The sequence below is a fragment of the Panulirus ornatus genome, chromosome 12 (assembly GCF_036320965.1).
Source record: "Panulirus ornatus isolate Po-2019 chromosome 12, ASM3632096v1, whole genome shotgun sequence".
In the NCBI taxonomy this organism is placed as follows: domain Eukaryota; kingdom Metazoa; phylum Arthropoda; class Malacostraca; order Decapoda; family Palinuridae; genus Panulirus; species Panulirus ornatus.
The window spans coordinates 56,702,808-56,729,225 of record NC_092235.1 but is presented as its reverse complement, the minus strand read 5'-3'; the positions used below and the strand labels follow the sequence as shown (position 1 = coordinate 56,729,225).

At 43.2% G+C, this 26,418-nt stretch overlaps 1 protein-coding gene across 5 annotated transcripts in view; it reads left to right on the top strand.

The window, feature by feature from the left end:
* Positions 1-23,914, top strand: part of LOC139752077 (villin-1-like) — a 49,990-nt gene extending 26,076 nt beyond the window's left edge. For 2 of the 5 annotated variants that reach the window (XM_071667928.1, XM_071667930.1), the window contains exons 2-20: positions 145-223; positions 2,443-2,556; positions 3,825-4,021; positions 5,507-5,618; positions 6,244-6,357; positions 7,079-7,246; positions 9,855-9,965; positions 10,562-10,692; positions 11,188-11,297; positions 11,966-12,086; positions 12,632-12,761; positions 13,680-13,863; positions 14,576-14,661; positions 16,168-16,327; positions 16,839-16,973; positions 18,024-18,130; positions 20,357-20,512; positions 20,972-21,148; positions 22,379-23,914. In XM_071667928.1, coding sequence (XP_071524029.1) covers positions 145-223; positions 2,443-2,556; positions 3,825-4,021; positions 5,507-5,618; positions 6,244-6,357; positions 7,079-7,246; positions 9,855-9,965; positions 10,562-10,692; positions 11,188-11,297; positions 11,966-12,086; positions 12,632-12,761; positions 13,680-13,863; positions 14,576-14,661; positions 16,168-16,327; positions 16,839-16,973; positions 18,024-18,130; positions 20,357-20,512; positions 20,972-21,148; positions 22,379-22,492 — 2,506 coding nt within the window. In that variant the 3' untranslated portion in view covers positions 22,493-23,914. Of the gene's footprint in view, positions 1-122; positions 224-2,442; positions 2,557-3,824; positions 4,022-5,506; positions 5,619-6,243; positions 6,358-7,078; positions 7,247-9,854; positions 9,966-10,561; positions 10,693-11,187; positions 11,298-11,965; positions 12,087-12,631; positions 12,762-13,679; positions 13,864-14,575; positions 14,662-16,167; positions 16,328-16,838; positions 16,974-18,023; positions 18,131-20,356; positions 20,513-20,971; positions 21,149-22,378 lie in introns of all 5 variants that reach the window. The other 3 variants (XM_071667927.1, XM_071667929.1, XM_071667931.1) reach the window with 2 other exon arrangements.
* The last annotated feature ends 2,504 nt before the right edge of the window (positions 23,915-26,418 follow it).

The following is a 26,418-nucleotide window of genomic DNA, read 5'->3' as shown; positions in this document are numbered from 1 at the left end:
TTTGATCCTTATTACTGTCATATGTTTTGTTACTAACGGTACATCCTGCCAGTAGCCCGTGCCATGCACGTACCTCCCACTAACATGTTGTGTGCCTCACCAAACGTTGTGTTGGCTGGTAGTGACGAGTGTTGTGTGCAGCAGGATGGGTGAACCGGTCCAGGACCCGGCCTTCAAGAACATCCCCAAGAACTCCACCTGCTTCCTCATCTGGCGTATTGAGGTGAGTCATGCCTGCCCCTTGCCTCTTCACCTTGGACCGCTCAGCCATCTGGCTCCAGTTTAACAGCTGTAATAGATACTGTACACGTTAGTAGCTTATGCTGCCAACTCTCAAATTATCCCAATGATAAAGGTACATTGATCCTGAGTAACAATATGTGTATAGGGCCAGTATGGTGCTTGTATGATCTGGTTAGCATAACACTGGTTGAACATTTGTTTGTACCCACATGTAACCTTTTTTTTTTTTTATCACTACTCTATTGCTGTTATTAGTTTGTCGGAATATTCACAATGAGTGTAGTAGCAAGTAGAGTTATATGACATGTCCCTACAGTTTAAGTAAAAGTTCCATCCAAGCAAATAACACATGTAAGAGGTGTGTGTACGTGTGGGGTGGGGACAGGAGCAGCGTAACACCTCAGGTCAAGTACAACATCCTAGTGAACATGTCTGTGTGGCACTGTTGGTCTTAGTGTTTTTGTGTGTCGTCTTAAGGTACACCTTTTCCTGGCCAGAGCCACTGGTGGACTGTGGCTACAACACACACACTTCCCACACTCTCTTGTACTAATTCACCAAAGTTTGCCTCTTAGCCGTCGCCACGAAATAATCAAAATCTATCATTAAATCTTTTATAATCTAGCCAAGACTACTAATCATTCATTCATTTTTTCCTCTTGCAAATAATCTCATTATATCACATCACTTCCATTTTAGATTCACTGTACAATACACGACTCCATGCGCAAGTCCTTTCCTACAGCGCTTGCAGACAGATGTACACGTCAGATAGAGTCAGGTCTGTACAGGTCTTCATGAGTCGGAACATTTCACCCATATCATGCAAGTGTTTCGGGGAATGAAGAGTGTCAGGTGCGGAGTCCTGAGGAGCGTGTGTATTTGGCGGCAGCTGTTGACAACACCATTGCGGATGCAGTTCACGAGGGAACAAAGGAGTCAATGACCTGGGACTTACGCCGTCACATGACCTGCCATGGACGTCTGCTGTTACACACCAGCCATGTCTTCTTTCTTTTTTTCATTGTCAAACCGTTACTGCGTTTGATCGCTAGTGAGGACAACGGTACGATCCCTGAGCGAGACAGTATGGTCCTTTGAGCTCGACGGTACGGCTCTCGAGTGCATCCACTGAACACGGTGGTGCGACCGTGGGGTATAATGCACTTGTCTTTAGCGTAAGGTGAAGATCAAAGGTCAGGCCATCATACCCCGGAAGACGTAGTACTGTCGTGCTCACTGACCGCACGGTCGTGCTCGAGGGTCATACCGTCGTGCTTATGGAGTTAAACTGATGTACTATCATGTCTCTACATATGGGGTAGATACGTGTAGGCGCTATTACAATGGAGATGTAGAGAGCGACCATTAATTAATCCCTGAAACTCATCAGTCGTGTGTACGGTGTAACAACACACAGAAAATATATTACGATTGGTCAACTACACATTGAGATATAGTCTGCGTCATACACAAGACAGTGCGCGGTCTGAATGTAGTCTAGAACAGGATTAAGTAATGTTATGTCCGCCAGACATTGTTATGTCCAGCTGATGTGACCAGACATATTATGCCTCACGAGCTGTACCACGCTTAACTCAACAGGCTCTCCTCTCTGGGATGTAGACTGTTTTGTAACGCGCTGTGCCACACAGGTCTGTTTCATGAAAATGACCTTAGGAATTTCGCTGTCTGTCATGGTCACATATAGAGTTATGTCACTGATTAGCTTCTTGTTCCCTTTTGTCTTTCTCTTTTCATTTTTACTTGAATCTACTTTCTCTTTTTTTTCGCATTGTCCCTAGGGCTTTTGTCTTTCCCCTTGCCATTCTTTATCTTCTTGCCCTTCAAAGCGCATAAATCTGCCATTCGTGGCGGCCTTCCCCTTCCCTTCCCTACCCTGTGTGTCACCTGCACCACCACCAGTCGCAGCCTTCCCCTCACGTCCCTCCGCCTCCTTGTGTCCCTGTGTCTCGCCCCCACACCATCAACAGCACCACCACACCTACAACCTGCCCCGCCCCTGTCCTTTGTTAGGATGTCCCTTCACTTCCTGGGGTATAACCCGGCTCCCTGCCCCGTGGTCCTACCCTACCCTCCACCCTGGGGTGTCTCCTTACACCGCTGATGCTCCGCTGTACTGATAAACCCGCTCTCTCCCTGTCCCTCGACCCTGACACAGGTTCTGTCCTTCTACAGGACCTGGAATTGGTGCCCTTGAAGCGTGATGACTACGGCAAGTTCCACAGGGGCGACTCGTACGTCGTCCTGTCGATCGCCGAGTATGGCAAGCCTGCAGGCATGCACGACACGGTAAGCCCCTCCGGAACATTTCCTCTACACGTAACTCAAGTTGTAGCCCCTCTCATGAGCTATAGTGGGACAAAGTTTTGCAAGGACAAATTCTAAAGTGGCTGTGGAGTTCTTGGTATGACTGAAATTCACTCTGAAACGGATGTGATCAATTTTGAAATAGTTCAAGTAGACTTACCATTTCTAGTAGCTCTTGAGGTAACGAAGTTTTGTGGTAGATATAGACATACTCGTTGATGCAAATTTTGATGTTAAAGAAATTTTAGAGTTGGTAATGACAGACTTGTATGTCATCATCAGAATGACCTCAGAGTGGTGAGAAACAGCTCATGAAGCAACTATCTTCAGGTGCTTTCGTGTAAAGAAATGCCAACAGAATGCACAATACTGACCATAGTACTTTATCGAAAGAAATCAACTCATGTATCCAGTGAGGGGGACTGGGAACTAGGAATTAGGGGGAGGTAGTTGGGTAACACCTGGTCTTGTTAGTCAGCACGACTAGGGGCCAGTGACCCACGCCCAGCAAATCGTTCTATATTCACGTGAGGCACTAGTTGTGCGCACAGTAGGCTCCGTACTGTCAGGCGCTGTGCATATGATCCAGCTACACAAAAATGTGAGGCGAACACATACACAGGACCCTGCTGACACCTGTCACGAGGGCCTGTCATAATGTACAATACAAGTGTGTGCTTCTCACACTCGTTTGTCTCCGTTAGCAGCACCATGCAATCACCCCCATGCCATACTCCCTAGTCTCCATACAAGCGTTCTCGCTTTGTCTCCTCGATATCTGCATAGATTTTGTTTCTGTATTTTTTTTCAGGCTTTCTATACAGTGTTTACAATCGTAGAACTATTGGGTCAGCATCTACAGTGACCCAAGGGTTCCCATGTTGAGTTTTGTGTGTTATGTTCCATCATGACGATTGTTCATTACATTTTTGAACATATTTAATGCTGGTGGTTTGGTTCACTGTGGGAAGATGTTATATATATATATCACATACAAACTTCCAAACAGCCAGGATCGAACCCGGGGCGGCAGCACTCTCGCCTGCCACGCCGGGGTCCCGGGTTCGATCCTTGCTGTTGGAGGTTTGTTTGTCATTTATATGGAAGTGCGCGTTCATATGCACTATATATGTATATATATATATATATATATATATATATATATATATATATATATATATATATATATATACACACAACGTTGGTTGGTTCACTGTGGAACGACGCGATGTCTTGTTTGTTGTTGACAGCCGCACCCGCCGCGCGGACCCCTGGACATCCACATCCACTTCTGGCTGGGGTGCGAGACGAGCACGGACGAGGCTGGGGTGGCGGCCATCAAGACGGTGGAGTTGGACAACCTGCTGGGGGGCGGCCCCGTACAGCACAGGGAGGTGCAAGCCAACGAGAGCAAGAGGTTCCTCGCGTACTTCAAGAACGGAATCAGGTCTCACCGTCGCTCTTCTCATGAATATAAGATTTGTGAAATTTGAATTTGTATCTGTACTTTACGAGCTCTAGAATATCCTATAAGAACTCACCCGCGAGTCTCCTTTTCAAGAGAAATTTTATGGAATAACAGTAGATTTTTAACCCTTTTTCCTGACTGGTTTATCTTAGCTGAACCTTATCTAAATCTTACAGGTAAGTAAGTCACATCTAAATAACCTATCGTTTAAATCCTTTCAAATCGTATTCTTAATTATGTATGTATATCTGTCTCCCCCATGATCTTGCTGCACACTACATTCCCATCACCATAAAAGGAAAAATTAAAGTTATGGCACAGGATTACATTCTTCCCGTCCACCACACTTGGCACTACAAACACCTCTCGCGGCCACCGGACTCATATTGACGTAATAAACATTTACATTAGGGTGTGCTTACCTACATCTCGCGGCCACCGGACTCATATTGACGTAATAAACATTTACATTTGGGTGTGCTTACCTACATCTCGCGGCCACCGGACTCATATTGACGTAATAAACATTTACATTTGGGTGTGCTTACCTACATCTCGCGGCCACCGGACTCATATTGACGTAATAAACACTTACATTAGGGTGTGCTTACCTTAAAACAACATTGATTACAACGTGCAGAAATATACTATCCCACTATTCTATTTCTAATGGTATCCGTCAAGGAAGCAAGATTTTCATCTCGAAACATAGTATGGAAGTATATATTCTCTACAGAAAACGAGATACTAAGAAGTAATATGAAGAAGACATTCTTTACAGAAAACGAGATACCGAGAAGCGAGCCTAACACATTAGTCATAAACTTTCACTGATCTTCCGCTAACCCAGTACCGGAAATGTATCAATGGAGATGTACATTAACGCATTCATGAGGCTCATGAACAGTTTGTCATGAACAGTTTGAGAATGAACTTTTGAAAGCTGAAATCTGGATCGTTTTAAGATAGTGGGAAGCCTATTATCACGGCGCTCGAGGCTGATTTTAAACACTTCAGTGCGAAGCTTCGAACCTTGGGTATGGTGGCGGTAACCTTTGAGCTTGACCGCTTGATAGTGATATCATCATACCCTAGCGTCAGAGTGCTCTTACCGTCGTTCTGAAAAGTTGATTCAACTCTGGTGATTCGGTGACAAAAAGAAAAAAAAGAATACACCCGTTTTATACTGTCGTAAGATACCTTTAAACTTTTTAAAAGCCAAGATTAACAAGACAATAAACTTATGATAAACGAAGTTTGATTAAATGTCACGAACATAAAAGAAGCAAAATTGAAAATCTTGACGTGAGCTGATGGCTTAGCCCTAACAGTTTTCGAGAAGCTTCGAGAACGCATCACGTACCAACTCTCGAACATGTCTCACCTGCCAGCACTCCCCTCTTGTATGACATGAAATCTTGAGTCCTGGATGTGCCGTGATGACTTTTCTCAACTGCCTGACAGGTTGCTGAGCGGAGGTGTGGCCAGCGGCCTGAAGAAGGTAACGGATGACTTCGAGCCTGTTCTGTACCATGTCAAGGGCAAGAGGACCACAGTCGTCACAGAACTCCCGAAGGTGCGTGTCATTCTTGTGACCCTTAGCATCTATTGCTCCCCTTTTTTTTTTTATACCCCCCTTCATCTCCAGTGGTGGTAGTAGCGGTGTCTTCTTTATCTTCGTCTCATGTGTGATTTAAACTCACAGTGCGCCCCCCCCCCCCCCCCCCACTGGCAGTTGAGTATACCAAATTGAGCGAAGGGAGCTCTAAACTCGGACTGGGAATATTTCCCCATCGCCAGATGAAGAGCTGGTGAAGGGGAAGGTGAGGGGATGAGTCAAGAAACGGGTGCCATGCGGAATGTTAAAAGGAGTTAGTAAAGAGATGTGGGATAAACACATAAGAGAGAGTGCAATGATGAGACAGATTGTCTAGACGGCTGGGGTATGTCTTTCTTGTGTTTACCTCCTTCCTCTGTGTGGTAATGAGTTTACATGTGGTGAATTAACCTAACTTACTTTTTCTCTCATTTTCAAATGTGATTTGATAATGCTTTTTATCAGTTTCATTCAGTCAGTAGTTGTTTAATATTTTTCTCTCCCAGTCAATCCAGATTTATCATTTTTGCTCGATTTTTGGAAGCTGTGATCTTAGTCCTCAGTAATCATCTTTGCCACGTGTTTTACGTGAACGTGTTCACAGATCTCTTGGAAGGACATGAACGACGGGGACGTGTACGTGCTGGACACCAAGATGATCATCTACGTGTGGACGGGACGGTACAGCAACAACATGGAGAAGCTGCAGGGCGCCAAGGTTGGTCTCCTGGGCTTCTGGGCTTCTGAGGGCATGTCTGAGATGCCAGGGCGGGTGGTGCCAGATTGGGGAGGTCGGTGTGTACCAATGTTGCTGGCCCGGGCTGGCTAGTGCTGGTGTTCCTGGCATCAACGTCCATATCCAGGGTGCCAGATTAGGTATCCAAGGTACCAGCGATGATGCACAGGTATCCTGGGTGAAGTCAATGGGTGGCATGATTGGAGCCCATGACGGAGGTTGGTAGCGTCCAAGTCTCTTATTCAAGCTGACAGTGTGACAGTCCGCAGTAGCGCCATAGTGGAAGTCTAGATGGGTATCTAAAGTGGCAGGGTAGAGGAGAGCGGGAGTGGTCTTCCTGGTTTGGTGTCCAGTATTATGAGGTGTGAGTGTTAAGTAGGTTGGTTCATTGCGAGCTTAGTTGAAGTGGCAGGAAAGATGCTTAGGGTGACAGATGGGAGTTGAAGTGGGTGTCCAATCCAGGATTGGAGTCTCAGAGGATGTCTAAGGTGTCGAGATAGTAATATGAGTGGATGTCTGTGGTGTTAAGAGTCTGAATGGGTGTCTGTGTTGTCAGGATGATAGTCTGAATGGTTGTCTGTGGTGCCAAGATAAGCATTCGTAGTGCCAAGATCGCTTGCCATTCGGGACTTATGGATTTCAACTTTGACAGAGGATCGGTCCTAATCAAGTTCTCTCTCTCTCTCTCTCCTCCGTGGGTCAGTTCGCGACGACGCTGAAGGCGGAGCATGGCGACGCAACTGTTGTGGTGGTGGAGGACGGCCAGGAGAGCGTCCTGCAGGACCAGGAGAGGAAGAGCTTCGAGAAGCACCTTCCGCTCAACAACAAGCAGGTCATACCGGCCTCCCACGCTCCCAAGGACGAGTCGGTAGTACGTGTGATGCTCGTGCGAACGAGTCTGGAGTAAAGTACTTGACTTAACCTTACGTGTTATGTGTGGACGAAATTGTGGTAAGTTACGAAGACGATGGTGTGATAAGTACATCACGTATAAACACGGAAATGAAGCAAGGACTTAAGTTACGTAAAGATGTGATAAGTATGTCGCTTACGAATACGAAACTGTAATAAGTGACATTAGAAAATCGTAGTAAACACATTAAATAAAGTAAACAGCTAAGCGGACGAATCCGTAGTTATCACAGGAAGTGAAAAGTACGTTACTAGTAAGGTCATGTCCCTGAGAAGTACATAGCTAAGTTTACAGCAAGTAAAGGAAAAAATCTTTAGAAATACGGGGTTCGAATAAGTACTCAAACAATTGGATAAAAAAAACATGTGTTTGAAAGCAGGTAAATCATTTACTGCCAGGGACCAGGACACGGAGAGTGGTGGTAAATGACTGTGATCGGGTTTTAGGTCTGTGTTGGTGTGTGATATTTATAGTTTATGTGACTACAATTATTCAGACATGGTATAGTTTATATCCTCGAGCACCAATCTACGACTTCTTGAGTATGATGACATAAACTTTGATCCGACCCTTAGGGGGTCATGAAAACCGACCCCCCCCCCCCCCCGTTTTTTCCCCTATTTTCCAAAAGAAGGAACAGAGACAGGGGTCAAGTGAGGATAATCCCTCAAAGGCTCAGTCCCCGGTTCTTAACGCTACTTCGTCAATGCGGGAGATGGCGAATATGTATGAAAAAAAATGTGTGGCGGGGTGGCGTCAAGAATGGATGAAGGCAGCAAGTATGAATATGTGCATGTGTGTATATGTATATGTATGTATATGTATGTACACGTTGAAATGTATATGTATGTATATGTTCGTGTATGGGCGTTTATGTATACAGTGTATGTGGGAGGTAAGGCCATTCTTCGTTTGTTTCCTTGCGCTACCTCGCTGACGCGGGAAACAGCGATTGAGTATAATGAAATATATATATATATATATATATATATATATATATATATATATATATATATTTTTTTTTTTTTTTTTTTTTTTTTTTTTTTTTTTGCCGCTGTCTCCCGCGTTTGCGAGGAAGCGCAAGGAAACAGACGAAAGAAATGGCCCAACACACCCCCATACACATGCCTTGATTCAATCCACTGACAGCACGTCAACCCCGGTATACCACATCGCTCCAATTCACTCTATTCTTTGCCCTCCTTTCACCCTCCTGCATGTTCAGGCCCCGATCACACAAAATCTTTTTCACTCCATCTTTCCACCTCCAATTTGGTCTCCCTCTTCTCCTCGTTCCCTCCACCTCCGACACATATATCCTCTTGGTCAATCTTTCCTCACTCATTCTCTCCATGTGACCAAACCATTTCAAATCACCCTCTTCTGCTCTCTCAACCACGCTCTTTTTATTTCCACACATCTCTCTTACCCTTACGTTACTTACTCGATCAAACCACCTCACACCACACATTGTCCTCAAACATCTCATTTCCAGCACATCCATCCTCCTGCGCACAACTCTATCCATAGTCCACGCCTCGCAACCATACAACATTGTTGGAACCACTATTCCTTCAAACATACCCATTTTTGCTTTCCGAGATAATGTTCTCGACTTCCACACATTCTTCAAGGCTCCCAGAATTTTCGCCCCCTCCCCCACCCTATGATCCACTTCCGCTTCCATGGTTCCATCCGCTGCCAGATCCACTCCCAGATATCTAAAACACTTCACTTATTTAATGTATGTATATATATATATATATATATATATATATATATATATATATATATATATATATATATATATATATATATATATATATTCATACTATTCGCCATTACCCCCGTTAGCGAGGTAGCATTAAGAACAGAGGACTGAGCCTTTGAGGGAACATCCTCACTTGGCCCCCTTCTTTGTTCCTTCTTTTGGAAAATTAAAAACGAGAGGGGAGGATTTCCCGCTCCCCGCTCCCGCTCCCTCTCCTTTTAGACGCCTTCTACGACACGCAGGGAATACGTGGGAAGTATTCTTTCTTCCCTATCCCCCAGGGATAATATATATATATATATATATATATATATATATATATATATATATATATATATATATATATATATATATATATATATATATATATATATATATATATATATATATATATACCAAATGGCATCTAGCTTCGTCGCTTCGATGTATATCAACTGACTGTTATATTCCTCCCTTGTGTCTCCCCTGATGATGTGATTATTACACGAAAGTGCACTTGGGAACTTTTCGTGTTTCATTTTCCCCGTGGACTCATAGGAATATCTTGATCCGCGCAAATTGTGATCCTTTCCAATATATATATATATATATATATATATATATATATATATATATATATATATATATATATATATATATATATATATATATATATTCTAACGTAAGCTAGATACCCATTTTTATTGAACAACCCCTTGGAGTGGATGAACAGCTAGTTGTCTGTGAGTTTGTAAATACTAATCTACAACTGATCTCTTGGTGTGATGAATGAACTACAAACTTGTCCTTCCACAGGTCCGCCGCATCTCTGAGCTCAAGCTTTTCCGGTGTACTGATGAGTCTGGCGTCCTCAAGGTGATGGAGGTGAAGAACGGCCCACTGTCCCAGTCCGACCTGGACACTCAGGTCAGACCCCCGTACCTCCCTCACATTCATAGTCATCAAATGTACACCCATAGCCATATGAGATGTACTAATACTTAGATGAATCTCACCTCGTTGCTTTACCGATGTGGCAAATTAGCACTCTTAATCTGATTCATCTCTTCGTGCACACCCACCCACTGACAAGACACCAACATTTGTCCTAAAATCCATCGCAGGGTTCACAAGGGTAGCCATCTGGTAAAACGTAACGTTTGCACATATGTAGACACCTGAGAATAGCATTCATCTATACTCACACTCTCCCTGTGTTTACAGTAGATAACTGGCAATATAACTTTTATGTTCAGATCTATCATATATTTATCATTGCCAAAGCTTTGTGATAGATTAACACTCACTCAAATCACTCTGCGACTAGATTTGTATTAATTTCAGTAATAGATTAACACCTGCACACGGATCAATCTACGATTAGATTTGCATTAGTATCAATCACTGATTAAGGGATACGATTATCAAGATGGGAGTGTGCTGAGACCTCAATGACCTTATCAGTGGAGGTTACGTAATAGTCGGGTTGGTTTGAGTGTGGGTGACTGCATATACCCTTGCAGGACTCCTACATAATCGACAACGGTCAGGATGGCATCTGGGTGTGGGTGGGCAAGAAGGCCACGCAGAAGGAGAGAGAGGAGGCGCTGAGAAACGCCCAAGGCTTTGTTACCAAGAAAGGATACCCATCCACGTAAGTGCGGGAGGAAGGGATGTGTAGGGACGGATCGGGGTCGAGGTAGAGGGAAAGGGAGAGAAAGGCTTATATATATATATATATATATATATATATATATATATATATATATATATATATATATATATATATATATATATATATATATATATATATATATATAGGAAGATGTTATTTTGATTTTACCGATAACTTGTTCATATTATTATGCAATATGTATGGTGAAGAGAAAAAAAGACATGGATTATGATCTTATCGTGTGTTATTACAATATTACTTTGTTATTTTTTTTTTGTTACAATATTAGAAAACCTTAACTTGATTGTACATGAACTAGATAACATGATTGATAATGGTGATATTTGATGGTGCTGATAGCGATAAAGGTGATAGGTATACTTAAAGATGACCTTAAATACCACTCGTAATCCTTATGCTACTAACTGAAATGACGATAAAGATTACAACTATAATGTAATCCCTGACTTGCAGGACCCAGGTAACGCGCATTGTGGAGAACGGCGAGCCAGCCGAGTTCAAGACTCTCTTCAAGGACTGGAAGGACAAAGACCAGAGCAAGGGCTTCGGCCGCCAAGCTTCCAGTGAGTGTCGAGATCTAGCCTCGAGGACGTGGTACAAGGCCACCAACAGATCTTTTCATTTTCGTCCTACACAGATGACTTACACTCGATGTTGAGGATGGTCTCTGTGAATATAGAGAATGCTTGATTTTTAGTTCATTGAACTCTTAGTAGCGTAAGAATTCGAACCACAGAGATTCTCACACGTCCTGTATTTAAATTTCTCCACAGTTCCTCCACAGAAAAAAAAAAAAAACTTGTGACTTAAACACGGATCTCATCACCTACCAATGTCCCTTCCTTACTTCCCACAGGAGATATGCCACTTCACTCCTGATTTCTACCCTTAGAAACGTTACAAACCCGATATGCTGGCCATAAATTCAGCTTAAATCCTCCCCACCCCTCCCACTGCACCACCAACATGTGCCACTTCAGACCTCCCTCACCCACCTCTCAATGCTACACACACCTAGTTTCTCTCGCCATAAATGCCTCCCACTTCCTCACCCTAATGCCACTTGACTCCTATTTCCTCGCCTGTAAATGTCACTTCACTCACACTTCATTGCGGTTAAACTGATCAATGTATCCCCTGCTCCCTCCCACAGACAACCACTTGCCCCAACACCTTCTCCTCCCGCAGTTATAATCGCTAGTAACTCCTGCTTCCTCCCTGCCCATCACAGCCAACAAGATCGCCACAACAGTACAGACCAAGTTTGATGCCACCACGCTGCACGCCCAGCCCGAGCTCGCCGCCAAGACCCAGATGGTGGACGATGGCAGCGGACAGAAGGAAGTGTGGAGGTATGAATGTAGGCGTTTGTCTTGTACTCAAAGAGCGCCCCCTATCTCCCTTGAACTTTGTCGTACAACACTTCAAAGTTCTTTGTGCTGTTCACATTCACAGTCTCGTCACTCAGATATGATAGATAATAAGATGGTCAGATAATGATATTCATCCCAATATCTTATATATATATATATATATATATATATATATATATATATATATATATATATATATATATATATATATATATCCCGCTCTACCTATGTTATCTTTGCAATTTCTTACCTCTCTCTCTCTCTCTCTCTCTCTCTCTCTCTCTCTCTCTCTCTCTCTCTCTCTCTCTCTCTCTCTCTGAGTCATGTAATTATCTGGGATGAAACACATGGAATATTTTACGTATAGAGACATTCAGTATAAAACATCATCGAAACAAATTATCTCATCATCTTTCTCTCCACTAGAAAGTGTGGTTATTTTCAACATCTAAATAGCCAAAACTTAGAAAAAACAAATGAACGGAACTGACAACTCTTTTATTTCTGTACTCGTTTCTCCGCAGAATTAAAAACTTCGACCTGATCCCCGTGCCGGAGGAGCAGTACGGCGAGTTCTTCATGGGCGACTGCTATATCGTCCTGTACGCCTACCTACACGGCTCCTCCGAACACTACATCCTCTACTACTGGATCGTGAGTTCAGTGCTGCAAGGGCTGTTCACTAGTGCTGCTGCAGGAGCTGTTTAGTGGTGCCGTTGAAGGGGCTGTTTAGTGGCGCTGCTGCAGGAACTATTTAGTGTTTCTGTTGAAGGGGCTGCTTAGTGGCGCTGCTGCAGGAACTATTTAGTGTTTCTGTTGAAGGGGCTGCTTAGTGGCGCTGCTGCAAGAGCTGTTTACTGCAGCAAGGGGTCATGCGGGAGAGGGGGAAAAAGATAACATCTGTTCCTGCATATATAGATATGTCGAGGATGTTATTTGTTCATTTGTTTGATATCATTCGTTCCTTTGGAAGTATATTTGGGAGAACAATACCAAATGTAGATATTTCTAGGGTATATATGAGGAAGATTTCAGAACAGTGGACAATATATATAGGAAAGAGACAAGCTGTAATGTTGCATTCAGTTATGTGGGGAAAGACGACCAAACAGTCATCCCATGAATATATGTGACGACTAATGAACAGTAAAGTTTATCACGAAAAGCGTAAAAGTAACAAAGCAACACACGAAAGTGGACACATTTTTCACTAGGGGATGTGTGGGACCAACATGAAGTATGTATGTGTACGTATGTCACGGGTATGTACGCGAGGGAGAGATTGGTATAAAAGAGCGAGGACTTTTGAACGCCCTGAGTTTCAGGCAGAATTATCATATAAATTTAGACTTTAAATCAAGCACCAAACATAGACGAGGAGGTAAGGGAGTGAATATGCATGGCTATCTCAAAAGGTCATGCCACAAACTCGTTGTCTGTCACCATGATGCGTCCTCTGCTGCCACACCCGTCTGTACAGCGTGTACGTTCGGACAGAGAAATGTCTTCACCCCGCTCAAAGCTTGTTCACCCACGCCCAACGCCCCCAGTAACATCTTCCACCACTGGCAGGGCAACGACGCGAGCCAGGACGAGGCGGGGACGGCGGCGCTGAAGGCGGTGGAGCTTGACGACCGGCTGCAAGGTCGCGCCGTCCAGGTGAGGGTCGTGCAGGAGAAGGAACCACCACACTTCATGGCCATCTTCGGCGGCAAGATGGTCGTCTTTGAGGGTGGCTATGCTTCCGCTTTCGATGGTGAGTCGTTCGGGTGGTGGTTATGGGGTCAGTGGTGAATGGAAATGAGCAACTGTTGGTGTCGGTAATGGTTGAGAGGGTTGGTAAATGACGTGTTGGTGGTGATGATAGCGATAATGGTAGTGGTGCGGAGTGTTACGAGGAAATGAAGATGATTATTACTAATTATAGTCAGTTTTGGTGGTGTGTGAGAGCTGACAGTGAGAGTCGATGGAGTTATTGTAGTAATAATGGTGGGTGATGGTGGTGGCAGCCGTGTTAGTGGTCCAGTGAAGGGAATAGAGTGAGTCTCGATGACTCAGTGCAGTATGAAAATGTGATCATCAGGTCTTGCCCTTCTGTTGAAGGCCATAACCTTTTATTCATACTGTGCTTCATATAGTCCTAGCAGAGGATATGGCCATCCTGTTTATAACGTATGATAGCCGATATTTACATTCAGTACCACCGTACAGAGGCCCATTTCACATTCTACAAGAATCTTTTTTGTCCCTTCAACAGCATGCACTACCCCACAACATTCCACGAAAGACTCCATGACCTCACAACAGCTTACGTCATCTATAACACCATTCACCTTCCACAACACAACCATAGCACTCCAACTTACCTGAGAACAGTCAGCGAGAGCTCATTCTGAAACCCAACACCTCACAACAGTCCACAACTGCTCCAGACGCAGTTTCTAACCTGTGTTCTTCCCTGGCTTCAGGCACTGGCGCGCGTGACGAGGGCCGCAAGTCGTCGTATATGCTGCAGGTTCGAGGCATCAGCAACCTGTGTACCAAGGCTGTCGAAGTAAGCAACACCACCCTATCTGTACACTATAGGTTACTCCAGCTATACACGTCTGTCGTGGCTGCTCTTCGGAGTAGTGCGATGTTTAGACTGCGGTTTGAGTATTCTTCATCCAGAGTAGCTCCTGTACTAACTTCATGGCAGACCGGAATCAGACATGACCATTTTGATGGCTACAGTGGGGGATGTACGCAGTCTTAATGGCTACAGCGGGGGATGTACGGAGTCTTCATGGCCACAGCGGAGGGATGTACGGAGTCTTAATGGCTACAGCGGGGGATGTACGCAGTCTTAATGGCTACAGCGGGGGATGTACGCAGTCTTAATGGCTACAGCGGGGGATGTACGCAGTCTGAATGGCTACAGCGGGGGACGTACGCAGTCTTAATGGCTACGGCGGGGGATGTACGCAGTCTTCATGGCCACAGCGGAGGGATGTATGCAATTTGGTTGTCTCTGACGCAACACATGTGCTCTGAACGCTATACATTCCTGTTTATAATGAGACTCAGCTTTTCATGTTGTGATGTACATTTTACGCAAAGGCGTTGTGCTTTTTGATTTCGTAAAACTATGAAAGGTTTCATTTAGGAATATGTCGGTACACGATGTATAAGAATTTCTCAAAAGACACCTTGCATGGGAGCATCTCTTTTTTCCACTGTTGCTTCTCCTTACCACACAAATATATCTCGAATATTATCAATAAGGCAGACCAAGACGAATGGTGGTGAACATTACAGCCAAGACTGCAACTCAATCGTCTTCAAACAATGAATATGGACAAGTTCACCTTTAAGGTATATATTTCAGATCAGGTTTGCCTTTAAGACCTGCAACTCAGCTTTACCTCCCCTAACATTAGCAGTCACTCAGTCTGATCTTTAACACAATAATCATGGCCAACGTTGACCTTTACCTCAGTTAACGTAAATGGTTGGTCTCTTTCTGCTGTCCAGGATGGCATTTACAGCACTGGTTATTCAGCTGGACCTCACGTACACCGACTGTAACGCGGGTTGACTGTTAAAGCGTGACTGTGATGCGAGTTGACTAGTAAGTGTGACTGTAACGCGGGTTGACTGTTAAAGCGTGACTGTGATGCGAGTTGACTAGTAAGTGTGACTGTAACGCGGGTTGACTGTTAAAGCGTGACTGGGATGCGAGTTGACTAGTAAGTGTGACTGTAACGCGGGTTGACTGTTAAAGCGTGACTGTGATGCGAGTTGACTAGTAAGTGTGACTGTAACGCGGGTGGAGTGATAAGACCAACCGGTCAAGTTTGTGTCCACGTGACAACTTACCTCGTAAGTCAGTCTGGTCTACAATGAAAACTTATCCAGCGAGTCAAGTTGCTCCACTCCAACTTTACCCAGCGACTTTTAGGCACCGACTGAACCCAGGCTAGTATTACTAAACGCAATATGATCTAATGATTTGTTACTGTAACTCAAAGTTGTCCTCAAATGTTTAAGCTGATAATCAGTGTTTGTCTCGTTTGTCCAGGTCGACATGCGAGCCGGCTGCCTCAACTCAAACGACTGCTTCATCGTAGCGACGCCGCAGCTGACGTACATATGGTGTGGCAAAGGCTCCACGGGCGACGAGAGGGAGATGGCCAAGTCCCTCGCTTCAAGCAGGGGCGAAACAGTCACGCTCTCAGAAGGTGAGGCCGAGGGTCACCCACCTCACGGAAAGTGAGGCTGTCACCCTTTGGGAAGGTGGTGGAGAATAACAATCACCCTCTTGGAAGGTGAGGTCCTTAAGAGAGTCACTCTCTCGGAAAGTGAACCGTAGAAGGTCAGCTTTCGGGAGGTGACGCCTTGTTAGTTACCCGCCTTGCAGAGTGAGGCCAACAGAGAGAGAGGATAGTATAGTAGAAATCTAGGAGTAGAGGGATGGAAAGTATGGGGTGATATTTAGTCACGAGGAGTGACAGTATGAGTACTGATTGAAAACGAGGCTTTGGTACACCACAATGAGTGACAGTATGAGCACTGATTGAAAACGAGGTTTTGGTACGCCACAGTGCGAATTGACTAACAAAACCAACGCCAAAACTCTCTAAAGCAATTCTTCTATGGAGCAATGTAATGAATGTATTGTATTTCGTGATAAACCCTAGGTAGCGATCTGGGGTATGTCTCAGCGAGTGATCATGTGGCTATCTTTTGCAGGCTGCGAGAAGAGCGACTTCTGGAAGGCACTGGGAGGCAAGGAGGACTACGCCAGCTCGGCCAAACTGAGGGAGGAGAAGCCAACGCACCAGCCACGACTCTTCCAGTGTTCCAACGCCTCAGGGGTCTTCAAAGGTCAGTTGTGGGCCAGCGAACACAAGAAACTAATTACCCTGTTTTCACGAATGGCTAATCATGTGTTGCTCAGCTCAGAAATTGGATTAGTGATTCGAAGAAATTATGAATATAAAAGATGATCATCCAATTTCATTGTGCTGCATAGATATCTTGATATGTAATAATATGTCCTGAAGTAACATATGTCCAATATAACGTTACTTAAAGAGAGGTGAGGAAGGATGTGTTGATAGATAAAGGAAACCACTAGAACTGGTGGGCAGCAGTGTACTAGGCAATTAATTAGAGGAAGACAGTACGGGAATAGATGGATCAGTCGAGTCATTAAGATTCCTTGCGTTATTCTCAAGCCTCCACAAGGCTGGGGGAAGAAAGTCTCCACAAGGTTGGGAGAAGACATGTCCAACAAAAAGTGAATACTACCATATGTCAGACATGGTAGCTAAAGCCACTAGGTCAAAGCTGATGGCACTGGATCCCTGTTCTCACTTTGTGTATCTGTCATGCAACTGGTGGAGTGAAGAGTTCGGGAAGCATTATGTGACAGAGTAGGTTATGCTGGGTTAGTCATACATTGGGTAAAGACAGTCCACTGAGAATGATCAAATGGTCACCTATAATTGAAATAGATCGTTAGTCTTGTATATATATATATATATATATATATATATATATATATATATATATATATATATATATATATATATATATATATATATATATATATATTAGATTAATACATTTCAACTCACCAAGGTAATGATCAACAGAAGACTCGTGAGGTATTGACATGCGCTATGTTAGCTCAAGTAATGTGCTCAAAGTCTTACCACCGGCATATTCCACTCAAGTACTTTAAGTATTTTAAAAGTATCGAGAAACTCCCTTAATTATTTCCCATCCTGCAGCTGAACATAGCCTAAGTATCTTGAAAGTATTGAAAGACCCGTATTTCCTCCTGCAGCGTAGCCTCTTGTGAAACATGTGTTCTTCCCCATTTTCTGTTGGTATGATTTCTCGTCACCTTGAGTGTTGTTCTTGCCGCAGCTGAGGAGGTCATCAACTTCTCGCAGGCTGACCTGGTCGAGGACGACGTGATGCTGCTTGATGCATGGGACACACTTTTCCTCTGGCTGGGCCATAACTCCAATAAGGTCTGTACACAGCATCTGCTTGGGGGGAAAAATTATATATTGCATATTTTTGAAGTTAAATCATCTAGTAAACTTGGAAGATTTGACATAAAACGTAGTCATTTCTACTGTTGCAAAAAAAAAAAAGAAAAAATACTCGTAAGAATAGTTAGTAGCTGTCATTTTCATAATAGAAACCTAAGCATAAGCCACTTATAAATGTTATTGGAATGTTTACATTTGCGAGGAGCATTTGATTCCACTTATGTCTCGCGTTAACTTAGGAAATACACAGTGAAATATGCCATACTGTAAACGTTATAATACTTCTCTCTCCTTCAAAAGTCTTCGGAAGGACTTGAAGGTAACTGTAAACTATTATATCTTAGTTAATCAAACCCTTTTCTCGGTTAATGCACAGATATTGGACCATTTCCTTATTATATACAAAGAAATTGGTCCTTTTTCTCAGTATATGCACAGATATTGGTCCCTTTTCTCTATATGTGCAGATACTTGTCCCTTTTCTCAGTACTTGCACAGACATTGGCCCTTTTTCTCAGTGCACAGATATTGGTCTTACTGTAGAATTACTGAAAATCCGCATGAACCAGTTTTATTAAAGCCACCGCAAGCAAGCAGCACTGGTGTTGCCACTGTGTGAGTCATACCAACTTGACCTCTGACCCCTGAGGACAAGAGCGACTCATGCATCTCTCAGCACGACCCTCCCTGAGCGATACATGTTTGCTGGCTGTAGCCGCTGCAGTTGCCATCAGTTTCAGATTTCTTTACCAGCTTTTCTTTTTTATTATATCTTCCCATCACCTCGAACCTCACTTGCTAAAGTCTGGTTAATTATTGGTGTGTTATTATCAGAACAGATGTGCTTTCGCCTCATTTATCGTAAGGTATCTTAAAGCAAATAGTCCTTAAAAAAAACACTGATCACAATCGCAAGCAACACGTACTTGCACCGTATAACATGCTGTACATGCTATATTTTTGATTCACGTGTTTATGAATTGCTGCTTTTGTTCTTCAACGAGGCTGTTCACATGGGAAGCGATCCTACATATCACACGTAACAGACAAACCAGATATGTGGTTTCAGATTACCTCCTCCTGCATATTTTTTCCCTTGGAGTGGCTTCGTCACGCATGCGCACTAGAGCGTTTTCTTTCAGTCTTGGACTAACAGTTGAGTGAGCCTAATAATAACACCCTGCACCAGAGCCATTCCATACCATAGCTACCATATTATCCTTTTATCTTTATCAATGCACTTGGAACAACTTGCTGCAACTCGCTAAAGAAGTGGGGAGGAATTTATGCTTATGTAAGTTCAGATGAGTTATTATGGGAGTGCATCTGCATCTAATGAATTCTCATCATTTGACTGTATCCAAGGATCCACAAATTCCACAAACATATCGCAATTACTGATTTAATCAATATTAATAAAGTTTTGGTAGGCGTATTTTTTCGCTTTAATTTACCTTAAGCAAATGACATCCTTTCCAGGGGGGGAGGTGAAAGTACTTGCGGTTTTAATCATGCCTCATATTCTTTTCAGTTAGTAGTAGTTTACATTTTTTTTTACACTTTTCCTCATCGATGTAAATCTGCAGATGTTATACTCGCCAGTCTGGTCTTTTTTTTACACATGTTTTATGTACCCATTTCCTCTTTTATATATTCCTAGAGTGAACTGTAAAATGTCCTCGTCTTCATTATAAGACCACTGTGCACCACTTTTTTTTTTATCACGACTGATGGAATGTTACCTGTGTTTGTCTCGAAATACATGTGTTGTGTGTCATCCAGTGTCAACACGCGCATAGCGAGCGTCTCGACCCAAAATCCGTTTGGCATCCAGCGTGTTATCCGGTGTGAAACGGCCCTTTAACCACGACCTCTTCACCTATCACAACCTACTCCTGATACTCCACCTACCACTAACATACAGTTTACTGCGAAAACTAACCTACCTTCCACTAACACCACACACCTACTAGAAATCCCATCGGCCAATCGGAGCACACCTCTAATACAACCAACTAGTGCTATCCAGTGTGGTATGTCAGCCTTAAATCCTCTGTCTCCTCCCCACTGGTACTTTCTACCTGCAGTCCACAAACACCCTCCTCTTACACATTGTCTGTCAACCAACATCCTTGGCCCACCTGCTACCATTAACACCCTCCAGCCACGCCCATAGCTTACCCTTCCCCTATCGTGCTGCAGGATGAGCAGAAGGCTTCAGAGACCCTGGCGATAGAGTACCTGCGGACGGACCCCGCAGGCCGGGACAAGGGAACCCCCATCATCAAGCTCAAACAGGGGTTCGAACCGCCCAATTTCACTGGCTTCTTCGGTGTGTGGGACAACGACCTCTGGAACGTGAGTCTTGATCTCAGATCCAGAAGGATCGCTTGAACAGTGAACTTGAGAAATGTGAGAGGGAGTACGCACGGTACAGTGAGATGCAGGATATAGAGTGTGTGTTTTCGTATGGTAGTATGACAGATTTACCAAGATGTCTCACTGTCTCTGTCGTTCACAGGAGGTTAGGGAAAATTGATGGATTGGAGAATGGAGGTGTAACAATGGTTAGTTTACCTTTTTTTCATATATTCTTTCTTTCACTCTTTCTCCGTGTCCTTTATAATCTAACCCGTTAGCACCCTGTATATTATCCCCATTATTCATATTGCATAATACATTAGCAATCTACTTCTTAATTTTACTTTTGATTCATAACCGGTTATTCACAGCTTCGCTTGCATTCAATTCTGACCTTATCTTCATGCCTGTACTGAGAACTTAACTACGTAACAACACCTCTGTGCCCTCCTGCAGGATAACATGACATATGCGGATATCTGTGAAAGACTGGAGGAGGTGGCCCCGGGAGCGACCATTTTGGTGACATCCTCAGCGAGCGGGTCCTCGGGTCGACGGACGTATCCACTGGCCACACTCAGGGAGAAGGACCCAGAGAAGCTCCCGCCAGAGGTGGATCCTATCCGCAAAGAGGTAAGGCTCGCAGGGACTCTCATCTACGCTTGACTCTTGGCTTGTTCCTCGCTGGTGTTAAGGAAATCTATGGGACTGAATGGTTTCTGGGAATGAAATGATTCGTTTCCAATGAAAGTCACTGTAGTCATTGTCTGGGAGTTTTTCCTTAGAAAAAATGGCATCATGTGGTCTGGTGTTTGTGAGTAACAATGAACTGATAGCTATTTACAACAGAAAATGATTCTTAGGGCATCTCGAAAGACCGGATACCACCTGGACTAGCTTGCCTTGGCGCGTCTTTACTAACTTACCTCATCTTCCAAAAGCCAATCCATCGTGACCCAATACAAGAACACCTCCGCCTTTGTACCCTCTGACGAACACAGCGCCCAAACTTCCAGGGCTTGGCTTGCTAACCTGTCAGGGAAAATCATCTTAACCCACCATTTTTTATGGGCATGAATTAATTTTGGAGTTATCTCAGTCTGGACGAGGACTACAGACCATCTTTTCCCGCTGAATCTCATTGGATATACCGGGATATATCATATATACAGTTCATACTAAATCATATCTTTATGACATCGCCTCCTCCCTACTGAACCTGGAAATTTACTGGCTTGGTGCCATAACCAGTTAGCCATTGTATGTTTGAATCATTAATCCCATTTCACAGATATGGTGATAATCAAATTTTACATTGCTTTGTTTTGAGAGTATGAGAGCAAGGAGTAATATTTCATTTGCTTGTTAAAAAAGGAGACGAAGCTTTCTCACACGGGAAGTGAAACATTTCTCTGTTCATATCGACTTACAAAAATTATATCAAGAAAGTAAAGAAAAAATTTAGGTACAGTACTTTGAGGTTTTCGTGAGATATAAATAAATATAATTCAGATAGGTGCTATGATCATTGATACAAGTTTTATAAGGATAGTATAAGTTACTTCAATACCATTACTTGGCTTGCACAAGAAGTGACGTCATGGCGCGTCAAGGAGAGTGACTTGCGCAGTTCTGTACCCAGTGAAAAACGTTTAAAATACTTCATATCATCCGCCACCTTAATGACAAAGTAGATACATAAACACTTACATCTTCACTTTTTATCATGATATTGTGAATATCCATTTGCGGCTATATTTTCACTCATTTGCAGTAAACTGCAACAGGAAAAAGATCACTTGATGAAATACACCATATTTTTTTCTGCATTGTTTGCTTCACGTTCATCTATCTGCCCCTCAGGAATACTTGTGTGACGGGGACTTTAAACACGTCTTCGGAGTCGACCGATCCGATTTTGAGTCTCTACCCCAGTGGAAGCGAATCAACCTCAAGAAAAAGGCTGGCCTGTTTTAAGACTCCTCAACAGATCCTTTCATGACATCAACGGACAAACACCTGTCGCAGACCAAAGACGTCTCCGGCTCCCTCATGTATGTGATATGACAAAGAGACGAGAAAGGGTGCAAGATTAACTAAATGAAACAAGTACTACCGACGACCAGTGCGAGGCTGCGTTTAAAATAAAACATATGTGTATGCTCGATTTCAGACACCCTCGGAGAGTTCAGTGGACTCATGTGCCAAGAGTTGGACTCCTCAAGACACACAAAAGGCAATCTTCTAGTTGTTTGTTGTAATTCCTACATAATTAGAGGGGTCATCTCTAACCTTTTCATAAGTGACGCTCAAGTTTAATCGTGCGGTGAAATAAATCTCACAATCATGTACAGTGAATGGACGTGTGTATGGTATTCCAATCAAAACTTTCCGTGAGGTATTGTATAGATAGTAGTTACAACCATACCTGACAGAAGTAACTAAAGTCCTCACTCGAGGGGAAGAATGAGAGCTGAATTTGTCATCCGTTCCTCCGTTTCATCCAGAGCATGGCGCTGTGGCTATGGACACTAGTTTTGCAAAACTGATCCCCACAGAAATTATTTGAATGGACCTAATCCATTTCTTCTTTCAGAAGAAAAATGGCCATAGTGATGAGATCCCTTATTTTCCTCAACGAGTAAAAATCTCAACTTTTTTTTTTTAAATGGTGTCTATTAATCAAGAAAAAACTTTGAAACGGAAATATACTTAATCCATGGTTGTATTTCTTCTCCGGTGATTGTATCTTTTTTTCGGCCAGAAGGATGTACCGATTCAGATTTGTTCAGTTAATTTTCACAGACAAACAAAACAGTAAACCGAGATGGTGTAAAACCCAAGTTAATTGAGTCACAAGTTAGCAAAAACTATATGTTGTGCGCCAAGATAGTAAGGCGTTTAGACTACAACACTTCACATTACTTGTTCCTCTGCTCGTCCAAACGGAAGCAGTATGATGGTGAATAATCTAATTTCTTTATTTTTTTTGGCATGAATAAAGTAAATCTTAGCGATTTTTTTATGAAGGGCACTTCATTACTAAAACACATACAAGATTATGATGTTCATTCTATCTAAATGTTAGGGCTTTCTTTGCTGTTATAAAAGTTCCGATTATATGTCTTCTCCATTTCTGAATAGGAGCCGATTTTACCATTACATCAAAATACATCTACTTCTCTACATATACATTTACTGGAATTTCCTATCAACAACATAGGTTGGATACAACAGCTAAACAGATCAAAGAGGCTGTAGACATGAGCGAAGTGCCGGGAGCACTAACCATGTTCAGCTTAAAGGCATTGTGTATGTCGTCTTGTTCTGTTTAAGTTTGTTCGTGACAATTGTGTGTAATGATTATGCAAAAATCATGTAAATAAAGTATTTCAAAGATATTGTATTATTATTATTATTATTATTATTATTATTATTATTATTATTATTATTATTATTATCATTATCATTATTATTATTATTATATATTTATTATAATTGTAATCATCATTATTCTATTATTAGTAGTAGTATTATAAGGGCTTCTGCAGATGAGGATTAGGCTGCCAGAAGGAATAGAATAATGAACTCGTCTGGAACGGGAAATTGATGACACTAAACTGGCTTTCTGTAAAGGTAGTAACTTTTCACTGGCTATGTAACCGTAAGCAGGTGGAGTTTGGCAACAATCTTTTATGATAAAACTATTAGGCTTTAAAGAGGGCTACAAACATTCTATTAGTCTCAAAGAAAGCCATCATGAAATGCACAAGTTATCCAGTCTATCACATAATATTAAAACTCAGTAACCAGGAAAGACTAGGTCTAAGTTGAGTACTGGTTAGCGTCACTGACCATGAGTCAGCACGGGCCAGCCAGAGGTCGAACCCGCCTACGTCCGAAACCTGGGCATGGTAGTAGGTTTACACTCAACCCAGATGTTCATCCTCTTTACGAGGCAGGTCGATAAATGGGTTGCACCTGGCTTAGGCTATGTGTGTGCATACACACAGTTAACTGAAGACATGATACATGTATACAAGGTTAAGGGGCGGGGCAATACCAGTATAAAACTCTAACACATTGAAAGTAATCACATATACACATACCAGTGACGTCATGACCTCCACACTAATAATAATCAACGGTCAAGTTGGCGTTGCTTGCAAGAGATGCCGGGAAAACAAGGTGAAGGGAAAACTTTCATACTGACTATGAATCTTTTTATTCCTAAATATTCCTCACCACACAGCCCAAATAAGTAGCGCAAATGTAGTTAAAATAGCCCAAAACCTCGCCACCACGGCTGGCAGTATCTTATGCTGTACTCATTGTCCAAAGTAACTCAAGTTTACGTGAAAACAGAGGACTTGGCAACTCTGGCTTTATACACAAATAAATTACAGTCATACCGAGAGGAGTTTACTGCAGAGAGTGAGAAAAAAACCGTTTGTAATTAGACTATCTCTCTTAGAGAGATTATTAAGTCATGATATTAACATACAGTTCACTTTGGAGTGTGGATGCCCAGATATTGATCCCAGCTTCGAACTCGGTTCTAGTCAGGACTCGGGAGCCACCAGTGTGTGTGACAGCAACATCGCAGCCGGCAGCAATGGTTACCCATGAGTATATGATCAGTGAATTCTTTGTTGATGGTGAACGTGTAAGTGTGTCATATTTGACTCGGTCTCAACTCAGGCGGTGATCCGAGCAAGGATTTTGTGGGGTCATAGGGGTCATGGGGCTGGGTAGAGTGTCTACAGTTTCACATGGTATATAGTTCATGAGGAACGTCAAACGTTCTAAGCAGTTTCATGTTTGGATTTGAGAAGTGTTAGTATTGATGATGGAGCAAGGGTGTGGGAGGTGTGGTGCTAGGCGGGTGGTGAGGTCCACGTGCAGGGCCCCAACACCACGTGACCAACACCAAGCCAGCCAGCCCCAGCCGACACCTCTGGCTCCCTTGTTGTTGCTAGTCCCGCCACTGTTGTTGCTCCTCCCGACACTTTTTTGTTGATTGTTGTCTTCGCACTATGTTGCTGTTCTTGCCGCTGTTGTTGTTACTGTTCTTGTCCTTGTTTCAGGTCTTGCTACTGTTGCGTATCGCGCCACTGTTGTTATTGTTACTGTTGCTGTTGCTGCTGGTAGCTGCTCTTCCTGCCACTTGTCATGCTGTCTCCACTACAGCTGTTGTTTGCCGCTTTGCCATTGTTCTTATTATTGTTCTGTTGCAGAAACTTGTCGTTTGTTCTCGCCGCCGTTATTCATCGAGAGAGAGAGAGAGAGAGAGAGAGAGAGAGAGAGAGAGAGAGAGAGAGAGAGAGAGAGAGACTCTTAAAGCAGAGGCAGATCAGCTTCTGTCATCTCATGTTTTGGAGTCAAACTCCTGATGCGCTCCCGTGACTCACCGCTTGACAAAACTTGGCCTGGTCGTCAGGTAGCATCACCATTTGTTACGGTCGCGCCACCTGGGTAGGATGATTCACGGGGGGAAGATAATAAGACGCACGGGACAAACTGTTTATCATTTCCTGGTGGAGGAGGAACACTCTACCTCCAGCAATGTGATACATTAACATGTGTTGATCACCGGTATCAAGTACGGTGCAGATCCCCTTTGTTGTATGAACCTCTTATCAACCTTTTCCAAAGGCTCATCACTCTCTGGGCGGGGGGTGGTGGGTTGGGGGTTGGGTAGGTAAATGGATACCTGGAGTAAACACAAACACATATACACATGTATTTATTTATTTTTAATATTATTGTTATTGATGTTTTAGTTATATTATTATTAATCATCATTTTTTCCATACATGCCATTTCACACGCGTGAGCGTCAAGGAAGAATAGATGACTGAGCCTTTAAGTGAAAATTCCTCTCCTGGCTCCTTTCTCTTTTT